This window comes from Heliangelus exortis, chromosome Z (genome assembly GCF_036169615.1).
Source record: "Heliangelus exortis chromosome Z, bHelExo1.hap1, whole genome shotgun sequence".
NCBI lineage: Eukaryota > Metazoa > Chordata > Aves > Apodiformes > Trochilidae > Heliangelus > Heliangelus exortis.
Window position 1 is genome coordinate 50,065,724 of NC_092454.1, and position 25,552 is coordinate 50,091,275.

General features: G+C 37.7%; 1 protein-coding gene across 2 annotated transcripts; it reads right to left on the reverse strand.

The window, feature by feature from the left end:
- Positions 1 to 96: 96 nt before the first annotated feature.
- On the reverse strand, positions 97 to 24,704 carry WDR41 (WD repeat domain 41). 2 transcript variants are annotated; one of them, XM_071731968.1, is made up of 13 exons: positions 24,573 to 24,704; positions 20,651 to 20,766; positions 17,152 to 17,200; positions 15,351 to 15,482; positions 15,121 to 15,183; positions 14,459 to 14,570; positions 13,051 to 13,113; positions 11,734 to 11,844; positions 9,326 to 9,510; positions 6,639 to 6,760; positions 5,541 to 5,629; positions 4,858 to 4,991; positions 97 to 2,988 (listed from the first exon to the last, which is right to left on the reverse strand). In XM_071731968.1, exons 1-13 carry the CDS (start codon positions 24,621 to 24,623, stop codon positions 2,836 to 2,838), a joined length of 1,380 nt encoding a protein of 459 aa, XP_071588069.1. In that variant the 5' UTR covers positions 24,624 to 24,704; the 3' UTR covers positions 97 to 2,835. The 2 variants fall into 2 exon arrangements, with proteins under 2 accessions (XP_071588069.1, XP_071588070.1); XM_071731969.1 differs by lacking the exons at positions 17,152 to 17,200; positions 20,651 to 20,766.
- Positions 24,705 to 25,552: the final 848 nt, after the last annotated feature.

A 25,552-nucleotide genomic window follows, 5' to 3' on the forward strand; every position in this document is an offset into this window, starting at 1 on the left:
TATGTAGAAAGCACTAGCTCTCTGTGGTTGTACTTTAACTATTCTGGTGACTGAAGAGCCATTGCAGCTTGCATTAGAGAAAAGAATTTCACAAGATTCAAAGTTTTGTCATCTTTATTTAATTTGTTAAATACAGCAACACTGTATTGATGACATCAGTGTAAAATATTTCAATTCATTTTTTTGTCACACTTCTGTCACAAGGAAGAAAACATGAATGGTAGAAGGAACTAAGAAATAAAGGTCTGCTTCAGTTCTGCTGTCAAGGTGTTACTATGGAATCAGTATATTTGTTACAAGATCCTTTGTTTCTTCCCACAGTCAGAGACTAAGCAAAATGTAATTTGTGTGGAGATATGTCCTCTTTAGCAGAAAAGTCAGCACAGACTGTTATCTGCCAGTTATGTCAGATCTCCTAAGCTCTGAACTACCCACGCTGACTTACAACTGCTTGTTTCATGCCCTTGGTAGTTCACAGATACGTAAAACAGTTGCCTTAGAGTTATAAAAGTTTGAAGGGAAGGTCTGATAAAGATGTCTAGTTTCACAATGTGAACATACGGAATGCTGTGCCACTGCAAGCCTGAAAAATAAATTTACAAGGACACAAGATGGAAGTAAAACTTCCAAGCTGATCATGCTACTTCTACTCACTTCACCTCCCAACAGCAAGTTACAAACTCTTTATTTAACAGGAGCATGCTGGCATAGCCTTACTGTGTTCACTGTTACACTCCAAGTTCATTTTTAAAACAAGGAACTCAATTTCAATACTTTCAACTTGTTCATCGTTAAAGAAAGAGGCCTTTAGGAGATCTATTACCAGTTGAGTGTATCTTAGAACAATGGCACTTTTGACAGATATAAATATTTATACATGTATGCAGGACTATTTAAGGATGAATTAACATCCCTGTAAAACACATAGTGAGTTTTGTGACTAGAACTGTTCAGTTAAATATCTGTTCCTTTACCAAAGAAACACAAAGAAATAAAGTCACTTATAAGCAGTCTCATAAAATAATTAAATAGCTGCTCTCATGGTATAGCAAGAGATAATAAAGGTTTCAGTAACACTGTGTAAACATACAGTTTACATACAACTAAACAGTTATTTCTCACCTGCAACAGGGAAAAAAGAGCCAAAGAGAAACTGATCTCCCCAACTTGTAATTGGGTAGCCAAAAATGCAACAATTGCTGATAAAAACAAGCTGAAACAATGCAGACTGAGGCAGAAAGGCTTAACACGTATTTTTCCCCAAATTTTAACACAAGATACTCAAACGCGTGTTAATCTAAACAGCTTTACTATGTTGGCTTATAGAATAGCCACCCTGAGCAAAGAACATGCAGCTCAGGACTTAATACTGACTTAAATTTCCTGAATTCAAAAAAATTAAAAGATTAGTCATATTGAATTGAAGTCATATTGAAATAGGTCATTTTGACCTCTGTACCCAAAGAGATTTAGCGCTTTAATTGCAACTAACTACTGCAGCCACTGGAAGTCTGGAATTACAGTCCTGTAGTCTCCTGCACTGAAAACAATTCTCACTGATTCAAAGGGAAGAGATGGCACCAAGAAGGTGCATGAGACTTAGTCCTGTTTAACTGTTTGACCTTCTGAGCAGACCCAAGGACAGTGGCATCCCTCTTCCAGATGGCTTTGCAACCTCTGGGTTTCCAGACTCCCTCCTTCCCTAGCTCTTCTCTTTTTGAATGGTAACCCACTACTCCTCTCATCCTCCCTCCCATTTTTTTGTATCAGCTTTGGGCTTAACTTTGCCTTTTCCTTCTCTTTTTGCTTCTGGGTATTTGTTGCTTTGCTTTGGGATTTTTGGTTTAGCTTGAGGGGTTTTTCCTACTCTTGTTAGCATGCAGATTACTGCTGCTATCTCAGATTTGGAAAAGCATTGTGTACTTAGAACTTGAATTGCTAAAATACTATTTATCCTTAAAAACTTGGTGCAGGTTTGTCCACAGTCAAACTTCAGCTAAAAATTTGGTTATCTGTCAGAAGTGTTTTGCTAGTATTGAATGTATCAGCTGCTACTGCTTAATAAAGTACTTTACATCCTGAAAATCCATAGTAAGGCCAGTTCTTTTTATTAGGTACAAATCAACTTGATAAATGCATGATAGACAAAGCTAAACTGATCACACTTTATGCTGGACATCATAATGGGGCTGTATAAACTCCAGTGGTGTATGTTAACCCACAATAAAATGGTAGCTATTGCAAGGGAGGAGTATCTAAGTACCTTGAATCACAAAAAATTAAAACCTGACAAACAAGTATCACCTACTTTTCTTGCTTTTACTCTTGGTCCAGGATTGTAATTTACAATGCAAAAATTGGTTGGCTGGTTTTTTTGTAGATACATAAACGTGAGCCATCAGTGATTAAAGTTTAGTTCCAAGAAAAAAAGTTACTCAGATTTTTTTTCTGTGCCTCCTTTCTGCACTTAAGAGTGCAGAATGGCCCCAATTGCTTTGATTATGATACATCTATGAATTTTCACAAATCTTAATTTTAACACACACCCATGTTATTTTAAACATTACGAACAATACAGAAACTATTTAAGGAGTCGTCATTATCTTTAGTCTCTCATGAGAACATCATTTCTGCTAACAGGATAAGCCAAGTAAGTTTCAAAATGCAAAATTCTCCTTCGAGAAGAGCAGTAGCAACTAACAAAAAATCCAATACAATCCATAACACTAAGTGTAAACCTTACTGACAGTCACTTTCCCAGTAGCTCAGACTTTCCTTTACACTCACATTTAACACGCACTCAGTTTATACATACAAAGCCTGTATTTGACCAACTTAAAACTTCAGCTGCACATCACCATTTTGTGCCAATTTTTGAAAGAGTGTTAAGCTGCGGAGTCTAGATTCTCGTTCACCATCCTTCCACAAAATAATGAGGTGATCAGCAGAGCATGTAGCCAGTCCCAGTTCACCAAAGTACAGGAACATCTGCAAGGAAACAAGTACTGACAATGACACTGACATGAGACTGTCCACTTGCTTAAATGCCTGTTTATAGCTGGACTAAACAAATACTTGTGTCTGAAATGGCTCTGCTTGAACACAGGTACATTGCATACTTTCTAAATGTTTGAGATGTCATGAAACCGCTACATGGAAAAACCTCTTAGAACACTTCACACTTTTAGACACCAGTTCAGAAAAAGCAATAAAGCTTTGCAGATGGGGAAGTTAAGGTACAGAACATTGAAGAAACTTGTTCCAAGTCCACAGTAGAAGAGTGAATCCCTTGCATGAAGTCTGATTGTTTGGTTTCCTAGGAAGAGAAGCCACTGTTCTGTTCACTTTGGTACACTGTCCCCCTCCCACATGAAACCACAGGCTACCACGACCAGGCCTGGAAAGGGTAACAGAGTAAAAAACTGTGACAGACATCATTATGTGCCTGGTCACACAGAGGAAGCCAGACCAGCAGGAACTGCAACACGAGAAAAAAGGTCAGAGGGATTTTTCAAGAGCATTGGTGCTCACAAGTCATAGAATCATGGGTTGGAAGGGACCTCTAGAGGTCATCTCATCCAACCTGCCTGCAGTAAGCAGGGACACCCTCATGTAGTCATCCCTGACCTCCACAAGGCTGTCTAAAATTAGCCCCCAGTTGCAGTTCAACACAACAGCAAATGGAACCAAGTCATATGATGCCACTATAGCATGGTTGCAGTTTCCTGACTCTTCAGCTTGTTGAAGGGATCTGCCCAAGGGAAGTGTTCAGGCCTAGGACTGTGCTACAGCCAACCTGCTCTGGGAACAGCCACTTACTAGCTTAGCAGTTCCAGCAGAAATACACTGGCCAAGCCCACATCTTGAACCACCACATTTCAACACTGCTCAACACTTCCAACCTCAGTCTGCCCAGAGCTTAATAATGGCATTAGACCACTGGAGGAGATCATGTTCACCATCATCTGTTACTCCTCAGCAAAGACCCAACACGTGCCTCATCATTTCTACTGTGCCTCTTGCTGCATTACACACTATGCCCTCTTTCTTAGAAAGCAGCTTTCCACACTGACAACAGGGCCTCTTTCAACAGTTTTTTGAAAGAAATACTGTAGACAGGCAGAAAGCCTTGCAGAAAGGTTCACCTTAGATATTCTTCCAGATTCTAGAAAATTTTCCAGCTTTTGGTAGTAGCCGTTCTGAAATCCGGTCTCATGAAGACCTGTGAACAAAACTACTCCAGAACCATGCCACTCCTCTCAACCTGATATTCCTCTGCTTCTACCAAGAATGTGTATGGAAGTACACTGTAAGAAAGTGATTTACTACTCCAGTAGGTTCATTAGACATGAAGAATTGTGGAGGAAAAATGCAATTGAAACCAAAAACATATTCTATCAGGAAGACATAAGCATGTCATAGTACCTGATCTTAAATTAAAAGACTTCCTCAAGGCTCACAGTACAGAGGGATAAGAAATTCCTGAATGAGTTTTGGTTTATGTGAGCCTTTGTTTATATTGTAAACTTCAGACAAAATCTTGAGCAAACATGCAGTTCCCAGCTGTATTATTTTCAGTCTGCAAAGAAACCAAATACACCACCAAATTATCTGTAACATGTATGTATGTATCTGCACATTCAGTCCTCTGGCACCAGTGAGTGCTTGAGATCTCATTAGAACTTTAAGTCAGTATCTGCTACTGTTCTCATGCTGCACTTAGTATATCACTATTTATAAATAAATGTGTTTAAAGCCTCCAGAGCCAGACACTCTTACAGCTGTTTAAGAAACTTTGCCAAAACTATGTTAGGAAGAGGAATTCACCTCTCCTTATTCTTACTAAAGCTGACCTACCTGTACAGCTGCTGAATGACCAATCAAATCACCAACCAGCTCCAAGAAATATGTAGGTGTGTTCTCCTGCATCTTCTTAGCAGCTTGGGTTGTCTGCTTGTTTGCCCTTCCAAATCCCCACATGTTGAAAAACCCTGAAAAAAAAACAGTTTGGCAAAAGTCACAAATACTATTTATTTTGTCTAGCTATAGGGAGTTGCATAAAATCTACAAGGAAGACAGTCTGCACTGCAAAATGACAGAAGCATTGTACTGTGCAGCATTTCTACATCTGGATGATTAGTCTTGAGCAGAGAAGACATAAGCATGCAATAGCACCTGATCTTAAATTAAAAGACCTCCTCAAGGCTCACAGCACAGATAGATAAGAAATTCCTGAATGAGTTTTGGTTTATGTGAGCCTTTGTTGAGCCATAGCTCCTTTGACTTGTAACCTAATATAGCAGACATTTTCAATTACTCACCTGCATGAGACAATATATGGATTTACCAAGAAATTCAAGGACCACCTAAAAAAGCTCAACTGGAGGGCTTCAGTTTCCCTCTGGCACCTGTTATCTTTTGATTGAACACAACACATTACTTCTTCTTACAAAGCCTGTAAGCCTCCCTGTTATGTGGTGAATATTGGGTTTCCTGTTACCCTTTTTAAATTGTCTTCTCAACCCCTACAACTTACAAACCTGTTGGAACTGGCTCAGCCAGCAGCTGCTGCTTTTCTTGAAGCTCCCAAATGCGCACACTGCCATCTTCTGAACAAGAGATCAGCTGCCTGTAAAAAAAGTTAATAAACAACACACGCATAGGTACTCATCTGCACAGGTAACTTCTTGGTTTTTATATAAGAGTCAGAAAGAGCTTTAGGTTCTACTCAAGTTTGATACAACTCTCAAATGTAGCAGGACATTTAGATGTTCCATACAAAACAAGGTGTATTTATAGCAGGACAAACTATAAGGGACTTGTAAAATAGATGGGAAAAATTTAATCACTTTCAATACCGTTTGAAAGCACACCACTCTAAAACAAACAAACAAAAAAACCCCAAATCTAGATTCTGCACTCACTTTCACTAACTGGCTTGCTAACTGTACCACTAACTAAGCATACTTTCATTGAGCAAAACCATATTTTTGACTATGGAAAAGTAAAAAAAGAAAACACTCAGTTTCTTTGCATATTTAGAACAGTTTAGAACAGCACGTGTTTACAGGATCAAGGTCATAACTCATCTTCTGACAGACTTTTGCTCCACTGAACAAGATTTTAAAGGGATCCAAGAACACAAGGATTAGATTTTATACATGTAGCAAATTGTCCAACTTGGCTGTCAGAATAAGTTACAGCTAGAAATTCAGTACTAATGAAAAAAGACTGGAAGTTACTATTTTTTGTTACAGCATTTCAGTTGTTACAAAATATTTAGTGCAAAATACTTTACCAATTTGCCACAGGCCTTTCGTTTATAGAAATAAAATGCCATTAAGCTGTATTTTCACAATGTAGACAAAAACTGCTTTCTTAAGTATAATTCTGAAAATAGCCAAGATATCTTACTTTAAGCCTGCACACAAGTATACTGGATTATAGTTTTTTCACACTGAATTACAAATATGTATTTTCAAAAATTGTATCAACAACCTCTATCTACTAAAAGCAGATCAAACTAAAGATGAAGTCCCTACCCTAGAAATCAGATGTAGCTTTGCAGACTGCCTCTAGCCACCCTTCCAAGTTCTGCATTTCTTTACTGCATTAACAAAATGTACCATGACTGGTACCTGTTTGGAAGCTTCTCAATGTGCAGTACAGAGGAGTCGTGAGCAGTCCTCTGGCAGGCAATCACACGCTTCATTTGAAGATTATATACGTATATGCCTTTCCCAATAGCTGCAAACACACACTGGAAAGAAAAGGCAATGAAACAACTTACAGAAACAGATTCTGAAAGATCACCCTCCATGTAATCCATGGATTTCCAGCAGTACTATGACACCATCTCGCCCACATTATCTATCTTGTTTCTACCCTCATGTAACTGCTTTATCCCAAACATATGGAATCAACAAGTTATAGAAATAATATTGAAATTTTTTTTTTTGAGGAAATAAGAGGTATCCTACTATTCTCTAAGCAGTTGTTTTATTTCTGTGTTTTCATCCTATAAACTACAATCTACAAGGAAACCAAGGATACCAAATCAACACATTTCTGCAATTAAACATTTATGTTCTTACAGTAAAGTAATGTTCTGTGTTTTGACAAACTTTTGATTTATCAAGAAACACTGAGTACACAAGAAGCTATTCTGCATTTCTGCCTTTTTTTTCTTTTAAATTTTAAGTGAAGATGCACAAAGAGGTCTTGCTCAAGTATTTGGGTTCTATTAAGTATAGAAAAAGAACTCTCAGAGAAATGTATTGCACAATGCCGCAAAAATCTGGAACCACTTTGCATTCAATGTTCTTCTTCAGAAAAGTGCAGGAATTCATTCTGATAACCATCACAGCCCTAAGAAGCCACAGTTTACAGATCACTGAAGCTGGACCCTGTCATGACTTGTAACTATTTTATAGAGAATAAATGTACTATAGTGTGTACTACATCTGATAAATATTTGGTACCAGAAGAGTGCAAAATCCTCCCACTCAGTACATATTTGGTTTTTTTAATATACCTTGCTTAGGTGATGGCATTTCCATGAATAGCCTGCTTCAGTCACACAGCCCAAACATTAATGTCTCATAAGCAGTTTATACTACACACTTGATATCATTTTGTAAAATTGGTAACACATGGTTGTTGACTAAGATTTCCTATATATATTCAACCATGTTTTGACATCAAGGGAAAAGTTTTTAAAAAAAAAGCACCTGTTTTTATTATACTCCTGGTTTTGTGCGAGGCTTTATTCAATACCCTTCCACATCACTCCTTCATTCCTATAGCTCAGCCTTTTCTCCCTTACAGTCTTCCAAACTTAAACAGGCCTGTGAGTTTCATAAAGTCTCATAGCTTTGCAAATTATATTCTTCACATATCAACTTTTTGTGGGTTTTTTTTTTTTTCTTGGATAAGCCCCAGCAAAACCCTGGTCATTTCAAACCACAAGAAAATAAGATGATGGATCATAATTTGTACACATATCTGAACAGGCAAGTTCAAAACACACACTTCTCAGGTTATCGCTGTTGCCTTGTACTGCAGAACCTTTACTTTCCCATTTGTTTCTGAATAATGTTTTGCCTGTAAACACAAAGTCCAATTAGACAAATGCATGTTCTCCAAACACCTAACTATCACCTAACCTGCTGGCAAAGTCCCTAACAGAGTAAACATAAATTTTATTTTATTTAACATGAAGAACAGTGGTCTGCTTTTAGGTTACAAAGTAATTCATTATACAAGTCCATTTCTTCACCACTTTCTAAGTGGAAACTTTACAATACAGACAGCTCTGCCCTAAAATCACCTTCTATTTTAGGATGTAACACTACAACCACCTTTTCTCCCCATCAGATAAAACTCTCATAATAACTAAAATTCTGCAGCAATTTGTTTAGTTCCATTAATGGAAGAAAGTCCTCAGCAGCCTCAGATTTCACATTCAATGTTTTAACTACTTCTGAACTTCCCAAGATTTCCCCCCTCCCCCCTTAAAAGACATCATGTAGCTATCAAAGCCTGCATCCAGCCTTTTCCACAGATTTATTCACTGAATCAATTCTGACAAACTTTTTTCTTAATCATTCCCATGCAATGGCCCTACAAGCCCCAAAACAGAATCCTACTGTACCCCTGCTATAAAAACATCTTTTCTTTTGCCACTTACACTTGGTAACATTCCATAAAAGGAAATAATAATCTGAGGGCTTTTAGTGTTTCCTGAATAGTAATTGGGTTCTGCCTGAGTATTTTGCTCAAGAACTCTTGGATTATCTCCAAAGTGTTATAATAGGAGGTTGGATTTTTGATCCATATTTGCCCTCTTTACAATTGCCCATCCAAACAGAAGCAGCAGGATTTATTTACTAATAAGCATAGACATATGCCTATTCTTTAATTTACTTCATAGCAGCCACAGCTGTAATTGTTCAAGAGGTGCCTTGTGGTAACTGCATTTCCAGTACCATGGAATATGCAAGATATATCCCATCAAAACACACAGCTCCTGTTTATTTTTCTCTAGTGGTACTATAAACAACTAGTAAGTCTTTGTCAGTCAAAAGAAACGATGTCATGATAGTCCTTTATGTTAGTTTCTATACCATCATATTATAACTTTCACTTAGTTCAGTGACCAAATTTTTTATTTAAAAACTGTTGTCTGTACAAAAATAGCTATGCACATTTTAAAAAAAAACTCCCATACTAAACCAAGCAAACTGAAGACATAAAACACTTGGCCTTCTGTGGTAAAATCATGCTAGTTCACTTTAAGTAGTTTATTCTGTTGAAAGCTTTTTACCTCCTCATCAGACGTTAAGTGCTGAATTGAAGTTTCATTTGGGCTTTGGGATAACTTTATTTCTGGCTGTACATCTAGATTGGCACAGGAATCCCAGAAGTTGCACTCAGATGCCTGCTTTGTCCAGTCAAGTGCATCCCAAACTATTAGTTCACCCACATGAGAACCTGTCACAAAAGTCAAGTCTGGAGTGGAAAAAAAATGACACACAGAAATTACATTATATTAAAAAATTACACTTCACACATTTGTTTACCTAGCGTAGCTCAGATGAGCAAAGAAAGATCAACTCCCTCTTGTAAAATTAAAACTAGGAAGAACATTCACCAGCCATGATACAGTAGAGCAAAGGCACAGAACCATACCAGAAGTATGTACAAACATACTGAAGTTTGTGGCCTACATACAAGAATCTTCTATTTCTTGGATGACTACATGTATCAGCACCCCTCAGACACACCAAAGTGTGTCTTTGCCATAAACAGAAATACTGATCACAAATTAAAAGGACAAATAATGGCAACACTGAAGTAGCTGTCAATGAATTTGTTAACCACACAAAGAAAGGAACTGCTTTAACAATAACTAGTGTGGGTAGCATATTGTCTTTTAAAATCTTGCTTCCCCTTCACAATCAAAAAGTGGAAAATAATTGCAACAGAAAACCCCCAAGAAAGCTGCCATATAATCCAGGTTTTCTTCTTTCCATCTTCTTTTTACTTCTGTACCAGAGGCCCTTCATGCCAACCAGACTGATCAAATAAGCAGACTGGGCAAATGAGCCCAATGACAAATATACATGTCCTAATATACCAGAAATAACTTGGCCTAGGCCCTGGGTGCTCCATAAAAGAAGACACATAAGAACAAAGTAGAAGGGGTTTGTATCTGTAGTGGAGTAGACAGAATTTAAAGTAATCATTCAGTTATTACCCTAATGTACAGCTCTCACAGTTTAACACTGGGCCAGCAATTTACCAAATGGCATATTAATTATTAATCCCCCTCCTCTCCCTGATAAAGAAAGGAGAGAGAATAAGGGGGAGAGACTTACAGGTTGGAAGCTAAACTACACAGCTTTAATGAAACAGTAATGATAAAAAAGAAAAATAACTAAATAAATAGAAATATAAGAAAAGCAATTCCATGTTCCTTGGTCCAATAAGGCCCTCATTACCACTAAGGTTGCAGGGCAGGCCCTAGAAAAGTCACAAGCCAGGCTCCTGGGGTATCCCCCCACTGGAGTTGGATTTGAGTCATCTGCCAGATGGATAATGGCTCTATGTGCAGACCCACATCTACACACCCAGAACTTTCATTTACCTTATGACTACAACTGCAAAGGATGTGTCACTGTATATATACCACTTTGAGGATCAGAAAGAACAAGAAAAAAATAGCATTTTAAACTTTTCCAAGAGAAAGATGACCCAGAGTCCCAATCCCATCAACAATATTGCCTCTTTTCCTGGTTTAAGCCAGAATAGAATCAATTTTACTTGCAATTTTACCTTGAGCTAAGTCTTTTGTAAGTAGCTACACTTGCTGAAATTAACAGGATGTTTCTCAATCAGTGTCTACTTTCAGGACTGGTAACACTCAATGGTTACAGAGAATGTTATGCAGAACCAAGGCCACTGCTCAGTTCTGAAAAACACCTTATGTTCCAGAAAGAGAAAGGTAGAAAAGAGGGTCACCCTGCAACTCTCCTTTAGTGGAGCACACAGGTGACCAAAATTGACCAGAGTATTCCAACCCATACACATCATTCGGTGTAAATTTGAGCAATCACAAGGGTCAAATTTTTTCTTCACCTGTGGCTGGCATCCTGGAAGGATTCTGTCCATTCATCTGCCTTTGATCCCAATCAATGCCCTTCTGAATCTGTGTGTTCCTGCCTCCAGCTTCTTTCTACTGCTGACACCAGAACCCCAGTCTGGGACTCTTCTAGGGCAGCCTCGGTGGTGATGTAAGCATTACTGGGGGGGAGGGGGGAAGGAACAGGATATCACTTTTATATATATTTAATAGTTTTTCCTTTTCATCATTACTGGTTCATTAAAGCTGTGTAGTTTAGTTTCCAAACTGTAAGTCTCTCTCACTTATTCTCAGAAGGGGACTAACAAGAGAGCACCTGTCATTTAATTGCCAGCCCAGCATTAGCCTGTGACACCTCTTTTATACCTTTTCCACATTGTAAGCTGCCTGGTTTCATTTCACTGTTAATCCATAACTAAAGTCATTATATTTTCACATTTCACTACCTTCACAGATACATAGAAATTGATATACATCTACTAATTACGAAGTTTCACTCAAGCTAAAAGTTTGTTCCTCGTAAAACTCTGTAGCTGGAATAGCTACACTGATAACTAAAAAACCTAGTAACACTGTAAAACAACCCTTACCGTTGACACTGACTAATGACAAGATGTTGTCCTGATGGTCGACAAGGCGTTTTACTTCAAACACATTCCAGCCTTCAGACCCATCATCAGAAGGAACCAACCTAAAAATTACTTCACAGATAGAAAAGTTGTTTAAATAAGCTTTATTACACGGAATAAAATGTAGCTTTGCTTAAATAAAACACAATTCTCTTAAAGAAACAAACTAAAGCATAAAAAACATAAATGAGACAGTACAGGATGAGCAAAGCCACTCATGAGCAATCATAGTACCAAAAAGAAAAAGGAACAAATTATTTCAGTGTTACTGTTATGGCCTCTTACTACAATAACTATAGGATAAAAAGCTTCAGACTGGTAAACTGAAACTCAGAAAGCTGCTCAAGACCAGAACTTGCAGAAAGCAGAAGCAAAAAAATATAAGACATCTTTATGGTTGTGAACTAAAAGCAAAGTATCTTTAAGGGTTCATTTGACTGAAAACTACTACTCAAAAGGATGCCATATTCTCTAGGAAGGCAACCAAGATCTCCAGCAATTAAGACTTCAACCAGTCCTGGAATTTTTTTTATGGTGCCTCAAGGACACTAAAAAAGAACTGCAGAAGTTCAGATCAAAGTTTACATTGTATACCAGTATCTAAACACAAGATGACTGCTTTTTAATTTGCTCCCGATTCTTTGATCAGGGTATCACATTGCTATTTTCTGCTGAGTGTTTGAGCATATTGAGCCAAGTCCTTTTTGCTGATTCACTGATCTACTTTTTCCCCTTTTTTTTTTTTTTTTTTTCCTCATATTTTAAAATTTCAGTAATTTTATAAAACACTATTATATAAAAGACTCTCCACTGACTTAACAGCCAAAAATTAACAGTTTTCATACAGATAAAACCCTTTCTCCAAGCAAGTAACAGAAACCACCATAATTTCTCACTATGGCTTTGGACAGCATAAGATTACAGTATCTCATACTCCTGATCTTGGGGTAAGGCTCTAGAGAAGCCTAGCATCTGACAGCTCAGATAATTAGAGTTCCAGACCTTCTCCAGAGGGATAAATGTAGATTTGCACAATCAGATCTAGACAGGTGGCAGTAACAGTAGTAACAATAACAAAGATTACAGAAGCTTTGTTCTGCAGCTCCCAACAAAATCTCTCCTGAATGAGATCGTCTGCCTTTTTGTCAAATGAAGAAAAGAATACTGCTCATCACACCCTAGTATCATTTACTTTTACTATGCAATTCCAGCATTGTGCTCTTCATACATACCTCTTGCAGAGGAATATTAACATTAACAAAAATGCAATATACTTACGTAGTTCTTTGCCTACTGCTGCTGCGACACAACTTTTAGGAAATTCAACCAAAGCACTGATACCTTTGAGAAAGTACAGGAGACAAGGATATTCATGAGCCACAAGAAAACACAGCAAACAATTAATTCATTATTAATAAAGTTTTTCATATTTTTCCTTCCAATTATGATTTATTATGAAAATAAGAGTCAAATGCCTGAAGCCAAACTTAAAGGTCACTGGAAGTGAACAGATGACCTCAGATGGAGGTAGCATCAGGAGTTTTGGTCCTGAATCCAGCATAATTCTGAATACTAAACTTAAAGTGAAGCTGAGAATCAATAATCTTTGTATTTTATATCCAGTTATGATGTTTATGTCCCAACAACTGACAATTAATGATACTGCAGTAGTTACTGACACTCAAAACCCACACAGTACCAAAGTTACTAGGCACTGATACTACTACAGCATGCATGATACTAATATATTGTGCAAAGCCAGCTGAAGAATGTGGTACGACATAAAATGTCCAGCCTGCTGCTGCTCTGTCTTTATCCTGCACAGAACTCTCCCAGCCTGTGCTGCCACACCATTAAAAGAAAATTCCCCAAGGAATGAGTAATCTGCTTCTTTTCCCACAAAGGAAACAAGAGATTAGGAGAGAAGAGAGGGCCAATGCTGCACAGCCCATGACCCCAAGTACAAAACTTTCAATAGTACACTAAGCACTACAGCACCACTTCCATCTGGTTGGTATTTGGCAGGATATTTGGCACTGAACCAAGAGAAATAGTAATATACTCAGAGATTCAGAAAGTTTTGCCTACCACTACTCCATTCTATGACAAAAAATAAGGAAAATATTAGTTCCAACTTAGCTTCATAGGTATCTTTGTAAAGTATGGAAAGAAAATGCAAGTTTTCTTCATATGGAGAGGTAACACACAAGCTTATAAATAGAAAAGCATGACTGACACTAAGATCTGATTACATTTACTGTATTTCTATCAAACCTGCATTTTCTACATCAGAAGTACTGATTCTTAGGAAGAAATCTTCACCGTTCTACTACTATGAAGCTTTACTTAGAAATAATAAAGCTTCCACTCATCCATAGGGAAAGCCATCCAAAGGATCTGGTTGATATTATAGCACACATGTGTAAATATGCATCTGAGGTCTAGCTGCTAATGTACAATGCTACTAAGATTTGACATATGCTAAAATTCACAGAGCACATGAGATTGATTATAAGCAGTCTTAATTTTGAAACTATTAAGTCTGCCATTTGAAAAAACAGAGTGGCTCTGATACATAATGTTATCTTTAGAAGTAAAGAGAATTTGGCAAGTTGGTTTTGCATCATTATACAGATCCATTTTATTTTGCACTTTAGCAGCTATAATGGGTCGTTTACATTTTTACCTGCATCAGTAAGATGACTGGTCTTACACAAGAGATCTAATTTTCGGTTCCAAACACACAGATCACTCCCTCCAGACAACCATACATCCAGGCTTTGAAGAACTGTCAAACACTGCAGAACAAAAATCAGATATATGTCCCCTGCAAAAGTCCTGAAGGGAATTTCTCAGTTAAATTATCAGGAACTTCAGGTAGATAAAGCTGCAGGTCCTATGAAATACACTATTAAGGTGTCACTTTCACGAGAAATAGATTTAATTACATGCTATATGCTACATTTTTCCATCAACACAAAAAATTATTTTGTAATTATTTGTTTCTACTACTAACACTAAAGAACTAGTTTGACTGTAGGCTGCCTTTTCAACACAGTAAAAAAACAAACTGTAAAATAAACTGTCCTACATCCTTTCAAAAAGAGAACTTAGGAATTAGAAGTAAAAAAAAAAAAAAACAAACAAAAAAAACCCACACCAAAACAAACTAAACAAAAAAACCCCCAAACAAATTAAGAATAGTGTCCTCTCACTATGGACACTCATTATCCTTAAACATGTTCATTTTAACACACCTGCTCATATGGCCCTTGAGCCATACAGATTCTCACACACAACTCAATATACAACACTACAACAGACACACGTAGGGTTTCCTCAGCTTACCTTTACAGTAGAATGGAAACATGACACTTTCTGAACTAGTCTGCCATTAGTGCAGTCCCAAACCTGACTTCATTCATTAAGGAAACAGGGAGGTTTTGAGGTTTTTATATATTAGAAATGTAACTGCTATGTTTGTAAATAAATAACAACCTGCAACCTGTCTCAATGCTGCCTCTAAAAGTAAACACCAACAAAAAACCCATAGAAATTTGAATCCTTTCAAGGGATACAATAACTGTTCTATCAGCTGATGCTGTTAAAATAAAATATTTTTTTTCTTCAGAATCGTCTGATGAAGAAAATGATGCAATAGCTGTAATCTTGTGTGCATGTCCACGAAGTTCAAAAAGTTTTTCTCCAGTCTGAAAAATAAACACGTGGAAAATTGAAAATTAATGCCTATTGTAGCATATGACATAGGTACCAAATGACTGCTGAAATCAAGAATTTTTAAAAGCCTAAAATCTTCCTTTTTAGAGTAATTTATGGATTTACCTCTTACTGCCTTTAATACATCCTGATTTTTCCCAGAATTAATTAACTTAGTAAGTGTAAAGGAGTAGTAGACACTAAGAATTACTCCAAGAGTGAAAAAAAAAAAATTTAAAGGCGCTTAAGAACTAAGTTATTTATTTAACTCATTTCATTTTAACACAAACATTGGCCACTAACCCTTTTTAACAAAAAATGCAGTAATTCAGATTTGTTGACAATCCCTCTTTGAAAAGTAAACTTTTTTTCATTTTAATAATTAGAAAAACTTGGCCTATATTTATGACAAACACATCACTGCCAATTTCCTGGCAGCTTTTTTTAGAATATACATTATCTTTATGAAGCTATTATCTATAGCTTCAAGCTGGCTGTTTAGATAACTGCAGTTACTTCTGCTCTGTTCAGTTAGATAGCAAAACCCTACAAACATGCAGAAGCACACTGGCATATTAAACATGCATAAAGCTCTAAATGAGTTTTATGCTCACAAACTGCCCAGAGCACTGAGTAAATACACTCATGTGCATGATTTTGAATATTCAAAAACTATTTCCTTCTCAAAAGTATTGAATTATAAAACACCTTAAACAACAGCAAAGCACTAGAAGAACATGCTCAAAAGAGAGGTTGAGTTCCCCCTTCAGTATCTTAAAATGACACCATCATAACTGACATATTTTTTTCAGAAGGTTTCTAAAGCAATTTTTACACTCTGAGATTTCTTTCTTCCTTAATTTGAATGTTTGAAAGAGTTCAGAGAGCACAGTAGGTCTCCCTTTTAGACTTCCTATTGAACAGTCTAACTTGCTTATATCAGGTCTGATGTTCGTCCCCTACCTGTAATGCTGTCAATGATAAGTAGAGCAGAAGAGCAGAATAGTGGGTGTCACACTTACAGAGCATTATTTCCATGGTCAATCAAATGCTTTAGGAAAGTCTTCCAAAGTTTTAAGATTTTTATCACAGAAAGCAATTAAGACCTTGTTTCTGCACTGAGTGCAATGCTTAACTTCTGCTAACTTTGCAGTCTTTCCAATACAATTTTGTGTTAGTTCTCATATTAGTCTAATCAGTTACCCTACAAATACATATTGCTAACAGAGCTACTGAAATGTACTTAAGTGTATTTCTAAACCTCGGCAGGACTGAAGCCTTGTTATGTACTTGCTGGGTTACTAGACAACATTTAAGTGTTTATAGTGACTACTGAATATATTTTAAAAGAAGACAGAGTCATAAGTTCATACACACTTTTTCACATCATGATTTCACCTCAAATCCATCTAAAATCACTGTATCTTTCCTAAACATCCTAGCTTTTCCAATTTACTTGTGTCTTGGGTTCAACCAGCTTCTACTCTCCTAGCTCTTTGAAAATTAAGATATTACAAGCTCCACCCACTTCTACATTTTCAAAGAGCAGCTTTGCAGCAATTCATATTTACTCTGTTTCTTCGCTACCAGACATTTCTAGCTCTTCTCCCCAAATTCTGCCCTCTCCAGCGCATACAAATTCCCTTAACAAGAAGAACTAACCTGAGCATTCCACACAAATACAACTCCATCATCTCCTGCAGATGCAAATCTGAAAATAAATTTTTAAGGTTAACAAAAATTAAAGGCTTTAAGAATATTACTGTCTTTAAAGAATAAACATGTATCTGTGAACCACAATTACAGTTTATAAACTGCAGTTGGTACATTTAAATGGGTGTTTATCAACATACACTTACTACAACATCAAGACCTAAGACTTCCGATAAATCATACAGACAGCAGTCCCACCTTACAAACCTTACAAACCTGAGCAAACTCTCAACACTAATACTATTTCTGCAAGACATCTAACAAGTTACAAACCATGCATGTCAGTCAGCCCACAAGTAGAAAAGGAGCAAAGGAGCACAGTATTTATATAATACTTTCAGCTGTGGCTTCAAAGAACTCACAAAAGGAATTAATTTCAGGTTTGAAATTTGACTTCTAAAAATGCAGCATATATAGGCATATTTAGGCATACTATGTGAGGAAAAAAACAAGTTCATATTAGCATGTTAATCCCACTTTAACAAAGCCCAATCTAAATTAAACTTTTTCACCTAAGCTGCAGTGAGTATCTAGCCATCAGCCTATATTCACACTTCAACATCACAGCTACACTGTGTCTGGAGCATATATCCCAGCCATATCTGAAATGGCATATCATGGGTTCAGAAAGCATACGATAGAAGCAGGACCTTTCACAGAAAATTTAATCCAGTTGTTACTTGCAAATATGCCTACATTCCATTTTTTTTCCTTGTGCCTTAAGTTTTCACCAAGGCTTAAACAGTTAATATTTAGAGAACTAAGATCTGTACTATGAAGAAAGGTCACATCACTTCTCTCTCTTTTTTTTTTTTTTTTTTTTTTTTATATATATATATATATATATTTGTTTTGTGCATTTTCCAACCAGGATTTGTGTTTAAATACAAAGGTGTATTATAGACTCAATTGTCCTATATATTCTTTTGCTGGAGACTTATGGGTCACCTGCTTCTTTTCCAGTCATAATCACCTTTACTGATAACCTCATCTTTTTCCTGAAGAAGCAACGAATGGTCAAATGAGAAAAAAAAAACCAAAAAACCAAAAACCCATTCTTATAATGTATTATGAACTCTGTTTAGTTTAATGTCTCAAGTGCTAGAGTATTACATGCAATTTTATCTTGGTCCATTTTTTGGAAGACTCTTGCTGAGGCTTAGCCTTCTTTAGTTATCTTGCAATCAATATGACCCTCATTCCATGTTCAAAAAGTACAAGAGAAAAGAAGAAAAAAATCAACAGCTTTCTGTTACATTTATACAGGATTTATTTAGTATCTTCAAAAACCAATCTGAGAAAATTTTCCACTCACTGGTTTTAGCTGAGCCACTGAGAAAACAAGAAAATCCTTCTGCAAAATTCTCAATAAGATGATATTATCTAAAGACCTGAAGCGTGAAACTTGGCTTACAATACTCAACAAAAAGCACACAATGGAACAGCTGCAGAAACTAAATAAAAACATTTGAGAAGCTGAATAACAATACTAATTTTATTGGTAAGAATCAAGTGAAAAACATTATCATGTTTAACAATCCAGAAACTACCGTATTTGTGATAAATAAAACCTTGGAATTACTGTCCCATGAAGTGACTCTATTAAACTCCTCAAACTCTCAGAATGTTAACCAGCTATGTAACTGACTGCTTATCCATATGCTGCTTTATAACACTGCTTCAGTGTGGCAACCCAGGCTTTAATTTTACACCAATTGTTATTATTTTGGTTTCAATAATTCACCTGCTACCATACAACGAAGCCTAAAATGGCAAAAGATTTGTTTGCACGAGATAGTGCTTGCAATCCAAGAATACTCTAGTATTTCTATAAAGACCAATTGCATTTAATGAACATGTGTTTTGGGATAAATGTACTTTGAGGAAAGGCTATCTGAATAACTTGTCTGAAAAAGAGGAGGACTGAAACACAATTAATTTTTTCTATTTTTATATCAATCTTCTGGTGAATTACTATAATGCAGAACAATAAGTGTTATAGTAATGAATGTAACTTTTCTGATTTATAAATTTATGACATTAAGACTAAAAACTGACAAGCTGAAAATTTTCCATGATGTCCACTATGACAGTTGTGTGTGTGTGTGTGTCTGTGTGTGTGTGCGCGCGTGCGTGTGTTTATTGCGTGTGTTTATTGCGTGTGTTTTTGTTTATTTACAAAATTATCAGAAAATAAGGTCCTGTGGACACTGCAAATTCTTAAGAGACCAATTGCTATATCAGTGTGCATGGGAGAGGTGCAAACATTCTTCATGCAGCACCTGCTGTACACTGCAAGGATATAAACTGTACTATTACTCATGTTAACCTGGTGTGGTTTATTAATTAATATATTAGAAATTCCCTTTTGTGCCTAATCCATAAAAGAGAGTATTACTATAGCTCCTTAACAGAGCAATTCTTGTATATTACTTGTTATGAGTTCTAAAGTTTTGCTATTTAATTCTCTACATTAGCCAAATATACTATGCTTACGACTGACTAAAGGCTTTGCATCAATACTTTTAAGACAAATAAATATTTCCTCTCTTGCAGGATAAGGTTGAATTAGACAATATGCAAAGTTAATTTAGACTAAGCTAGGCTAGAAGCCAGGTTGTAAGGTAAGACCATCATAATTCATTTGGTCACACTTCCAAAGTGAGAATAATAAATGTAGTGCTTTCATCTCTGCCTCTTAATTGTTTTTCCAGTTTTTTAGTAAACTCCACCCTGAGAGTTCACAATAAGGAACTAGGACCTAGATACAGGGAACTAAGAATAGAACAGATAAATATTGTCAGGAAATATACAAAAAAGTCCCCAAAGTTAAAAAATGGGAGAGAGAAACAAAGGAACTGTCAGGTTTCAAAGAAGATGTGCGACAAGTTGAACAAGATCAAATTGGAGATTACAGTTATGCTGAATTTTACTGAATAGTCATTTTGAATAAACTGATGAAAATTTCAAAATTTGAGAAGTTCAGAAAAGAGCTGCATTAGCCGAAGCTCAAGTGAATTCAACTCTACAGATTCAGAAAAAAAAGTGTAATAAAAGTCTGCAAAGAAAGGAACAGCACTATTCAATACTGCTGATTAAGATCAGAAAAAGACACTACTGCACAATGTTCTGGAAGGAAGTGTATGTGTACATCTACAGATGGAATCATTCAATCCAGAAGCCAACTGAAAAACAAAAAAAGTATGAATGAGCTAAAGGCTTTCAAAGAAATTAATTCAATCACCATTACTTTCTCATGAAAGTAGAACTTAAAAGTGAAGCCAAAAGATGCAGTAACATACCAAGAAAAGGGGGAGTTCATCCCTTGCCTTTTTTAGCTCCCACCCAAACAAAAATAAAAATATTAAAGGTACTACTACATTTTCATAAATTTTCTCTGAAGTATTGCCAAGGATGCTATGAAACAACCTGAAATGCAGTTTCATACCTGTAGTCATCTATTTGCACTAGAAATCGTACTATATCTTGATGACCTTTCAAAACAAGGAGCTCCGTGTAAGGATTCTGTATTTGTTCTTCACCAATTGTCTGTACAGATGATTTCTAAAATTAATAAAAAAGGAATGAAATGTATTTTCTACTGACATAATTATTTCATCAAGTTTTTATAATGTCTAACAGCCTACACATAGACTCATGTGATGGCTACATTTGAAGTTAAATGGCTTCTGAAACATCATTTTGCCTTAATGAAAATCATTAGAAGATAACATTTTATTATTTCAAGTTAATATGTCTATAGCTTGTATTTTAAATTAAAATACAGCATTTTCTGTTTAGCAAAAACACTTCGTACTGCTTTAACCACTGACCCAGCAAGATGAAAACCCACTTCAGTCATGAGCTGTCAGGTGGAGCCAGCTTCACAATCAAATTCACCACTCATTCAGTTTTTCATTAAATTACACCTTTTTTAGAGATTTGTGAACCTCTTATATCTTTCATCTACTATTCAATTTTTAAATCCTATATAAAGATGACATACTCAAAATAAATAAGAATAAATGCTGTTCTGTTACATAATGTATAAGTCATCCATTGTGACTCTACTCACAAAATACCAAAGAAAACCACTTAAAAAGACAAAGAGAATGATTAATCATTTTACAGAACAGCATCTGCAGTTACCCACAACTATACTATTAATTAAAAGAACAATCAATCACTCAGAGTAAGCTGATTACCAGGCAGGGTCAACAAAATATTGCGTATTACTGCAATATCAGGGTACAACAGTTCTGCCCATCTCAGCCATCAGGTTGTTTCAATAAGACAACTTCTTTATATTTAGGGTCTTCCACTTGCTACCAGGTAAAGAAATAGCAAAGAAATAAATAAATCTAAGTAGCTCAGTAATAACTCGGTGACAGCACTCTTCTCCTAGATTTATTTTACACAACAGTCAATATTATCTTCCTTCCAGGGCTTTCTTCGAGGACTTCAACAGAACCCACACTGTAAAACAGTAATTACTGAACACCTTGCAACATACAGCATATGTGACAGGTAATCCTGTCATGTTCTCCTCGGAAACTTCAGTATTTCTTGCAGGAATAATAAATTATTCTCTATTATTTTGATACTGCTTCTATGGTTCTATTCTTCAGAAGTTAAGAATGACAAAGTTAATAAACAAGGAAAGAAATCTGTGTTTATGTTTAAAATAAAGAGGTTGTCAAAATGCTAGTTCTTGTGATTTTATCTTGGTTTCGTGCTATCTGATGCATTTCATTAAGCAACTGTTCCTCATTTTATGCAATTATGTGAGAATAGCAGTTCACATTTAAAATAATTCTAGTAGAGTCTGCATGGTTATAAATAAAAGTTGGACAAATACAGAAACATTGACACCAGCTCTTATAAGCATAATATGCCTTAAAAGAAAATAAGAGTTCTAAAAATCCTAAGCAAATCTCACCATCACTGGATGACACTTCCAATGACTTCCATATTTATTTACTAATGGAAACATATATCCACAAAAAATTGTAACACTGCATTGAAAAAGTCAGAATCTGTAACATTAACATCCCAATTCTGTATTGCATTGTGGTTTCCTCTTCAGTACAAGACGATGTTACTTCTTTTGAATTATGTGGCTCATCTGATTTTTTCTTAATTTTAAGAATGCCTGGGAAATTGCAAGGTACAGTACTGATGAAGTTCTATACATAACAATAAATGTCTTTCCCTCAGTACAGCTGTAAAACAAGCTACGCTGTCTTCAGAACTTCGTATTTACAAAGCATTGGGCTACATGTCCATTATTTCTCTGAAGAAATCTAGTTTTGATACAAGCTATTAACTGAACTCCTTGGTAGCAACACCATATTTTTAGAAGAGAAAGCTAGATGCTGATGTTAATGGAATCCATTCCCAAATTGCTTGTTTTGATGCAGGCTCCGTATGCACCACTGTGATATCAAATTAGTAAAAATTACACAACATTCACCTGAGCTTCAGAACTTCCTGTTATCTGAAGCATTTAAAAGTGGGGTTTTCAAAAAGCAAATCACAAAAAATATGGACACAAGAGGAGGCACAGATATTTACATATCATATATCATGGAACATGATAAATTAGCTTAAATGGACCATGATGCTACTGCAGTTAAGATTGTTCCCATTACCAGAGCCACCCTGCTTAAGAGGTACACCATGGCCATCAACTGCAGAAACTGAGGAGCTTAAGAATAATGATTTTCAGTTTCATAGCGAAAAAAGAAATGGGTAAGGAGAAAATTGCATTTCATTAGTTTAGGACAGCTTTGCCAGAGGCTTTCTGTATTCACCCAGTGCAATGTCACTCTAACATATCTGGGCCTTTCATGACCGGCTGAAGCCACAGCACGTGGAACAAACACTGTAAGTCTACAGCCCACACACTCCTGTGAGCTTACTTATGTATTTAAGAAGAATACAGAGAAAATTAAAGGTTGTGAAAATTATGTTTAGATGAAAGAACCTCAAATAATGGGCAAAGTGGGCTTAGTGACTTGCTCTTATTCATTATTCAGTTTTTCCAGAGAAAAGCAAACTTATCACCATCGTTCAGCAAACCAGTGGCAGCAAGAAGTACAAAAGTCCTGTAGACTTATTTTAACCAAGCCACATGTGTCAGAACAGAAAAACTGCACCCCACCTTGACTTCTGCTCATGCTTTATTAAATCACAGCATATCTAAACCACAAACAAGAGTTTAAATTTTGGAGAGGGGCATACTCCAAAGTAGTTCTCTAGCACATCTTAAGATGTTGTTCATATTTCCCATATTCCTTTTAAAAAACAACTGCACACAAACCTGCTAAATATGACTGCAATACAGCCAACATTTTGACTGATGACAAAGGTCAGAGACATTTCCAGATGTTGTTGTTCAAAAGTGGTACTGACTCGAATTTCCACTGAAGTAACTACTGGTGTTTGAAATGAACCACGATACTGCCATGGCTAGCTCATGTACAATGAATAGATGAAACAGAATTACTTCCTCATATTTGTAAAAAAATGTAAACAGTCCAGTAATAGTGTCAATTAACTCTGTTCAAGTACGGGCTGAGAACTTCTGCAAAGTCTTAGGGACAATAACCTCTCCCTTAAAAACAGTAAAACACTTTTCCCAAGTGAGACAACAGGAAGGATGTCAGTGCCCAGTGCACTAGATAGGCCTGGTTTATTTTATGAATGAGGAACTGAGAAGCAATGCTAGAAGAATACAACAAACTACAAGTAGGTCACCTAAATAATAAGTTACTGCTTACAATTCACACTATTGACCGGGGAGTCCGAAGGGAAGGACTCCATAGGCTTGGAAGGTTTACAACGTAAACCCCACTTGCCCACGATGTGCTGAACAGCAAGGAGGAAACCAGGAGGCTCTTGACGCAGCTTCAGTCCCCGGCCAAGTCCTGCTTGAGGGTTTTGCTGTTTGCTTTGATTTTTCCCCTCCCCTCTTTCGCTTCATCGAAGCTGGTACCCCTTTATAACACCGGGCAGTCTCACAGGCTGCGAAATACCCCTGAAGGCCCCTTGCTCCGGCCGGCGCAGGGCCCAGCGGCGCTACCTCGGGACAGCAGATCCCCCCGACGGAAAGCCCAGCGCACAGCAGCCCCCTTGCTGGTACCGATCCCTCCTCCCTCCCCAGACCTAAGCCTCCCCATGGCACTTCATCAGCGCCGTGCCCTGCGAGGGCAGATAACCCCCCGAGCAGCCCTCCGGAGCCTCCTTACCGAGGAGCAAAGTCCCCGTCCCGCCCGCGGCCCTGGCGCTCCTGCCGCCCCAACACGCAATCCCCCGCCCCTAACCCGGACTGCTCTGCTTCCTTCTGTCACCGCTGCCCACCGCCTTACCTCTGCCAGGCCTTGCGGCTCCCGGCCGCCGCCGATCAGCCACCGCAGCATGGGGAATGGCACTCGCGTCTTCCCCCTTCACGGGCAGCTCGCAGAGGCGGTGGGGCAGGCCCTGTCCCGGGCAGCTCGGCGAAACGGCGGGGCAGGCCCTGTCCCGGGCAGCTCGGCGAGGCGGCGGGGCAGGCCCTGTCCCGGGCAGCTCGGCGAGGCGGCGGGGCAGGCCCTGTCCCGGGCAGCTCGGCGAGGCGGCGGGGCAGGCCCTGTCCCGGGCAGCTCGGCGAGGCGGGTGGACGGCGCCGGGACGGCCGCTTCCCGGCTGCTGCACCCGGCCGGGCGGCCGCGGCTGCCGCTGAGGTAAAGGCCACCTCAATCGAGAGCAGAGCTCCGCCGGGCGGGGCCGAGTGAGGCCTGAGCAATCGATCGCCGAGTGGCGTGCGGGGGAGCGCTGGGGTGAAGCAGAGAGCGGGGGCAGTGAGCGGGAGCTTTGGTTCCGTATAGCAGGAAAATATAATGTTTAGTAGCTTTTTACTCGCTGTCCTCCAATTTCAGACGAAATCTGTGCTCTAACAAAAGAACAGTTATGACCATTTTGCGGTGGCCATCTAACCTGTTTCCTGAAGTAAAGTGACCACCGAGATTTTCTGTATGTAACAGATCCCCCTTGGCCGTAACTGTTTTCATTCTCTGCTGCTGAAGCTGCTTTCGATCTGTAATGTTCTTGCCAGGATGGAGTAACAAATTCTGTACAAATACACCACCTTGAAAATGTCCGTAGCACCTGGCTGAACAGCCTCATATAATACTCAGTCCAGCTTCTCCTCTGTCCTCGACACCATGGTATTGGCAGTCTTTTATTTTCAGGTACATGTGGAGGAAGATCACAAAACCCAACCCAAAAGGCCAGACAAACCCCATTCTTGAGCAAGCACAGGCAGAAAAAGAAACTCCAAACATATAAACCTGTCCATACATCCGAACCT